The sequence below is a fragment of the Arachis ipaensis genome, chromosome B07, assembly GCF_000816755.2.
Source record: "Arachis ipaensis cultivar K30076 chromosome B07, Araip1.1, whole genome shotgun sequence".
Taxonomy (NCBI): domain Eukaryota; kingdom Viridiplantae; phylum Streptophyta; class Magnoliopsida; order Fabales; family Fabaceae; genus Arachis; species Arachis ipaensis.
In genome coordinates this window covers 85,284,419-85,291,395 of record NC_029791.2, presented here as the reverse complement: position 1 = coordinate 85,291,395, position 6,977 = coordinate 85,284,419, and the positions used below count along the sequence as shown (strand labels likewise).

At 35.0% G+C, this 6,977-nt stretch overlaps 1 protein-coding gene and 1 long non-coding RNA gene across 2 annotated transcripts; both read left to right on the top strand.

The window, feature by feature from the left end:
- LOC107607400 (linoleate 9S-lipoxygenase-like) lies at nt 260-1,360 on the top strand. The gene is made up of 5 exons (XM_021107871.1): nt 260-386; nt 470-790; nt 897-982; nt 1,075-1,182; nt 1,265-1,360. Exons 1-5 carry the CDS (start codon nt 260-262, stop codon nt 1,358-1,360), a joined length of 738 nt encoding a protein of 245 aa, XP_020963530.1.
- Nucleotides 2,358-3,983, top strand: LOC110264670. The gene is made up of 2 exons (XR_002350846.1): nt 2,358-2,483; nt 3,588-3,983. It is a non-coding gene; the product is annotated as an uncharacterized LOC110264670 (long non-coding RNA).

Genomic DNA, 6,977 nt, shown 5'->3' with positions numbered 1-6,977 from the left:
ATTTTATTTTTCTCTCCATTAATTCTACAATGCCATTGGTTATCTGTGGACTCTCTTGGTCTCCATAAAGATTCGACCTATGATCTTTATCTGTTGGTTATCTGTTGAATTGGGATTTTGATGCTTGCTGTTTATTAAGGTATGATTCATGAATTGTTGTGTATGTGAAATCTGAGAATTTTCACAAGATGACATTGATCTAGATTTTTATGCTTCTGATTGGTTTCCATAATTGTCTAGTTTATTAATTTCATTTGAAATGTCTATTTTTTACAATGATTTGGGGAATCCAGATAGCAATGAAAAATATGCTCGCCCTGTTCTTGGAGGATCTACTTTACCGTACCCTCGTAGAGGAAGAACAGGAAGGCCACCTACTAACAAAGGTCAATTATTTCACCTAAATATATAACATGTTTAATTTGTGTTATTAATGCTAATTAATTTTGCTTTCAACTTAATTAAACAGATCCTAAGAGTGAGAAATGGAGCGATTTTGTTTACCTACCAAGGGACGAAGCATTTGGTCACTTGAAGTCATCGGATTTTCTAACTTATGGATTAAAATCTGTAGCCCAAGATGTGATGCCTGTTCTCACAGATGCATTTGATGCAAATATCTTAACTCTTGAGTTTGGTGATTTTGCTGAAGTGGATAAACTCTATACTGGTGGAATTACACTACCTACAAACTTTCTCAGCAAGTTTTCCCCTTTGCCAGTACTCAAGGAAATTCTACGAACAGATGGTGAACAATTCCTTAAATATCCACCACCCAAAGTCATGCAAGGTATATATTTATATATATGCTACAATTATCTTATACATTAAACAATATTAATGTGGCAAATAATGTGAATATAATTTTAAACTGAAATTATGTGATACATATACAGTGAATAAATCTGCATGGATGACTGATGAAAAATTTTCTAGAGAAACACTTGCTGGTGTAAATCCTAATGTTATTAAGAGTCTTGAGGTAATTTGATTAATTTGTGGTAATAAGTTTTTAGGGAATTGCTCAATTGCATTCAATTATAGCTTGGATTTGGTTAATTTTCATGTATGCAGGAGTTTCCACCAGGTAGCAAGCTAGATAGTAAAGTCTATGGTGATCATACTAGTACAATGAAAAAAGAACATTTAGAGCCTAACTTAGGAGGGCTTACTGTAGAACAGGTAATTTTGTTTTTTTTTTTAGTATGTGGTAGTGATGAACAACTAACAATTAATTAATGAATTAAATTTGGGTGAAACTCAGGCTATTGAGAAGAAAAAATTGTTCATATTTGAGAAGAATAAATTCAAGCAAGACAAAGGCCTATGCTACAAGGACAATTTTCTTCTTGAAAGATGATGGAACTTTAAAGCCACTGGCCATTGAGTTAAGCAAGCCACATCCTCAACGAGAAGAGCATGGTCCTGTGAGTGATGTCTATCTACCAACATATGAAGGAGTTGAAGGTTATATTTGAGTGATGTCTATCTAGCTACATGCTTCTGTTCTTCACTTGACTATCGTTGCTAGGAGCTCGCGGCACTATGCTGGGACACGGTTTGTACTTTTCCAATCCTTTATATGAGTTTTTCAGATGATAAAGCTACATTCTGTTTTAATTCGTTATACTTGCAGTCCTTGAAGATATTATACATCTGCTTTTGTTTACATTTTAATTTTTCTAACATATATTGCTAGGTAAGATAGACCAGTCAATATGTTTCTTTAGCTAGGAAAGTAGTATTCCAATTAAAAAGTTTTGATAAGCCAATTACTTGGGAAAAGACAAGATACCCTAAAAATGCAAGACTATTCAGCTTGACAAGTCCATTGCACCAGTTTTCCAGCATCAACAGGTTTAAAGTTCTCCTCATTATTTCAGTCTTAACTTTTTTATTATTTTTATGGTTATGAACTCGGCCTTTTCAAACAATTGCTTGTATTAATTATATTAGTCCCTATCTATATTTAATTATTCAAAATTTGTTCTCATTTTAATTTATTCATTTGATCATTCATATTTTAAATTGTGTTTTAGTTTAGTCTTCTATTATTATCCATCAGTCCCATTAAGAAAAGTAATATTATGTCACTAATTCATTAAGCCAATTGCCATTTCAACTTCATGTTATTAGTTATGTCACTTTGGGTAATTACTCTCACTGACACTAACATTGACATTGGCACTATAACACATCATCAAATTTGATAGGACCTTATAATAATCAAAGCAATTATCCTCTTTCTCACATGTAAGCGATGTAACTCTTTTAATATATTTTTTTTATTTTGTGATGCAGGGTGAACGAAGTTTCCATCTGTTTGGGTTTTTGATTTGTGTTTCATCAACTATTGCCAGAGCATTCAAATCGGTGCTTCAATCTATTTTTTGATTTGAGGAAAACAATGCTTTCTCTGTGTTGTTGGCTTATGTATTTTGCAACTTGTTCATCAGGGTTCACTGAATTATATTAGTTCCCAGGTAAAGCTGGCCCTCCTTGTCTCTCCCAAGTCTTGAAGACATACTTAATCAATTTTTAACCCTTTAATTCTTATCTTCTGTGAGCTCTGAAGCAATGGTAAAAGGATTGGAGGAGTTAGCAATCAATATATAAACATTCATGTACCTTTTACTTAAGAGTTTAAAATTTTAATAGAGAGGGTCCATGACTACTATTATACCTCTTATTATGTTACAGTTTTCTAGAAAAACTCTTCTACCATCTAGCCCTTCTGGTCCCAGGACTTACATTATTGAAGCCTAGATTTTACTTCCAATTGGAATCCTCCTTGAGCACAAACCTCTTTAAACCTTAGGATGACCAATTGACCAAAAAACTAAGGTGGAGACGCCTCTAGGCTTAGTTTACATTTCCAAAATACTTTCTTATACATAAGCTGGTCAGGATCAAAGTGTGGACAAAGCACAAAATTCTGCTCAAGTATACTTCTTTAGACAGATAGATATAGTTTATTTAGGAGTCAGTGTTATGTTTAGAAGCGATGTTGAAAACAAGACTTGAGCAATTTTATTTCAGTTTAGACTAACATTAGCTATGCCATTTGTACTTGTATCAATAGTACAATGTATAACTCTATTTTTTATTGCGCTGTAAAATTGAAAATAAAAGTTTTGCAGAGCCTGTTTTGTGGAATTTGTGATTTTAGTCTAGACCTGTTTTTATGGAAATTATTTTGAGCTCTTTCAAGGTGCTAATGCACTATAATAGAATACAAAGTAAAATGGAGTATGGAAATGAAAAATGAGCATTACGATTACAGGAATTTGTATCATATATGCGTGGAGTGATGGATTCATTATATAAGCTTGATTATCTGGTTCATTCAAAGTAATAAGATTCAATTGAATGAGGTCGTTTTATTTATAATTAAATTACTTTCTGTATACGCACTTTGGTTTATAAGCCTGTTTTAGGATTTGTTCTAAGTTATTTTGTTCTATCCCTTCTTAACTCATTTCCTCACTTTTCCAAGTGTCCTATCCCCTCTGTTCTATGGTTTATTGTAAAAAACATCTGTTCCTTTTGACTAATGAAACACTGTTGGAATCTGCTGGGATTTGCAGGTGCAGCAACAACATTTGGTTATTCCTTCAATGCAAAGCCATGAATAGATGCTTCAACGAATCTCAAATTTTCACTTGATGGAGTCACTTTTGTCCTTGCAGTGGCACGGCTTTTCTCTATTGATTAGTATAGAAACCGAATCAATGGGAAGCAAGAAGTTATGATAGGATACTCAGACTCAGGAAAAGATGCCGGTCGTCTTTCTGCGGCTTGGGTGCTGTACAATGCTCAAGAGGAGCTCATAAAGGTTGCGAAGGATGTCAGTGGATATGTAAGCATTGTATATATAACCTATTCTATGATGTCTGCTGGATATTTAGATCAGCATCATATGATTGTGTCTCTAATACTATTGTTATTTATATAATAAGACTTTGATCCCTTATGATGGCATATTTGGCTATATAAAAAATGTTTCATATTTTATTTTATTTTATTTTATATTTTTAATACTAAAAAACAAGTTTATTTTGCAACGAAAAAATTTTAAAAAATTCTATTTTATTTTACAGACGGATTTATAGACGGATTTTCTGTCTGTAATCAGAGTGTGAGATAGTTTTCCAAGGTTCAAATTACAGACGAAAAATTAGTCGGAAAATCCGTCTGTAATTACAGGCGGAAAATTCGTTGAAAAGTTTGTCGTCTTAGGGAAATGGATAGAGAATTTACAGAGGGAAAATCTGTCGGTAACTGGTAAAAATCTGTCGGTAATTTTCCGACGAAAAAAAATCCGTCGGTAAATAATTTCCAACGAGGCTTTTACAGAGGGACAAAATCCGTCGGTAATTTCGTCGGTAACCAAAAATCCATTTGTAATAAAGACTAAATTTGTCTGTAAATCTATCTGTATTAATCCATTTTCTAGTTGTGTTATCTAGAATCATTATCTGCATTAGTTCACTAACCTTTTAAGTACTCAAAGCATAAAGCATTTCTAATCATACCCTGCTATTCCTTATTTTTACCATACTATGTTAACGCTCCAGCAAGCTTCTGCTGAGTCACTCTGATTATTAACCACCAAGAATCCAATCATGAATCCATGTCATATTCCCCTATCGAATCACAAAACCTAGGCCCACTTCTAAGCTTTCTCAACCTGACAGATATAATACTTACGCTCATTGTAAGACTCAATCGCATCCTCTTAAAAATCCTTGATCTCTATACTCAGATTACCTAATTGTTTAAAACCTATAATATCCGCTGCCTAACTGTCTGTCATCCTCCAATTTCTACACAAGTGCTCGATTTTCACAAACTTTCATTCGCATTAAAATTTAACAATTTCAATGTCAATTACAAGCCCCTTCTGCCCTAAATCATCAGACTCCAATCAACTCAAACCTAATTAAACAAATTGTTCAAGCAACTATCCACCTCCAAATGTTCCACTCATCAATCCAAAATCAACACACCATTCTCATATATACCACTGCCAATATTCCTACCACGGCGTTCCCTCACCGGTTCGTTCTTGGGAATTCCTCTTTTCGATTACTTCATTCATGTCCATGAGACACCATTCGAATCTTGTCCACACTAGACAAGCGATATTGAGGTGATCAGACTCAATATCTCAAGTTAAGTGCTTCAAATTACCAAAGGTACACTCATGAAATTCATGCTAGATGTATCGGTTAGATAACTTAACTAGCACAGGCACAGACTCAGAGTATGCATTGAAGCCCAAGCAGTTTCATCCCTCAGGCTCACGAGGACGAACTGCTCTGATACCATAATGTAACACCCTAATATTCAAATCCTTATGCTCGAGTCATAAGTCAATGATATTATGGTGGTACGACTCTCAGGTGGATTTTTAATACATAATTATAAGTAAAATTGGAAGGAGTATTAATCGAGAAGCCTGAAAAGAGTAAAAATAAAATCACAAAGTCGTACCATTCACGCATCGACAACTAAAAGATAAAGCGTGAAGTCAAAAGCGACGTACAGATAAAGGCATGAAGGAGAGTAAGAGAAGAACAGTATATAGATATATAACATAAGTAAATAGTCACTAGTCGCGACCCGTGAAGTTTAGTCCGGCTAGGTACAGTATGAAAGTAGTTGATAACAGTATCTCCTAATCTCTCCCAAATGAAACATAAGTGCCTCTATAGGCAAATTCAGAAGAGTTCAATACATAAAAAAGCTTTTCAAAATAAAGGTGGAGAGATTCTACGCAAAATATAATGTAGAGAATATAAAGATCTTCGCCATCCCTCAGATGAACTACAGCTTACTTCTGAGCATCTGGACCTGTGGTGCACGAAATCGTGATTGTTCATTCCTTGGTAACGGCGCCAAAAACTTAATATGCACGTTCATAATCTTAGTTCTTTTTCACAACTTCGCACAACTAACCAGCAAGTGCACTGGGTCGTCCAAGTAATAAATCTTACGTGAGTAAGGGTCGATCCCACGGAGATTGTTGGCTTGAAGCAAGCTATGGTCACTTTGTAAATCTCAGTCAGGCGAATTCAATTGGTTATGGAGATTTGATAATTAAATTATAATTAAAATATAAAATAGGATAGATATACTTATGTAATTTATTGGTAAGAATTTCAGATAAGCGTAGGGAGATGCTTTGTTCCTTCTGAATCTCTGCTTTCCTATAGCCTTCATCCAATCCTTCATACTCCTTTCCATGGCAAGCTGTATATTGGGCATCACCGTTGTCAATGGCTACATCCCGTCCTCTCACTGAAAATGGTCCAAATGCGCTGTCACCGCACGGCTAATCATCTGTCGGTTCTCGATCATGCTGGAATAGGATTCAGTAATCCTTTTGCGTCTGTCACTACGCCCAGCACTCGCGAGTTTGAAGCTCGTCACAGTCATCCCATCCCAGATCCTTCTCGGAATACCACAGACAAGGTTTAGACTTTTCGGATCTCAAGAATGGCTGCCAATAATTCTAGCCTATACCACGAAGACTCTGATCGTAGATCAGGAGGCTAAGAGATATGCATTCAAGCTTGCCTTCATGTAGAACGGAAGTGTTTGTCAGGCACGCGTTCATAGGTGAGAATGGTGATGAGCGTCACATAAAAATCACATTCATCATGTTCTTGTGTGTGAATGAATATCTTAGAGAAGAAATAGGCTTGAGTTGAATAGAAAAACAATAGTACTTTGCATTAATTCATAAGGAACAGTAGAGCTCCACACCTTAATCTATGGTGTGTAGAAACTCTATCGTTGAAAATACATAAGTGATAATGGTGTTCATTGGCTTCGGCCCCAGAGGGTGTACCAGAATAACCAAGACCCTAAAGGTAGTCAAAAGACTCTGAATATAATAGTAAAAAGTCCTATTTATACTAAACTAGTTACTAGAGTTTACAGAAATGAGTAAATGATACAGAAATCCACTT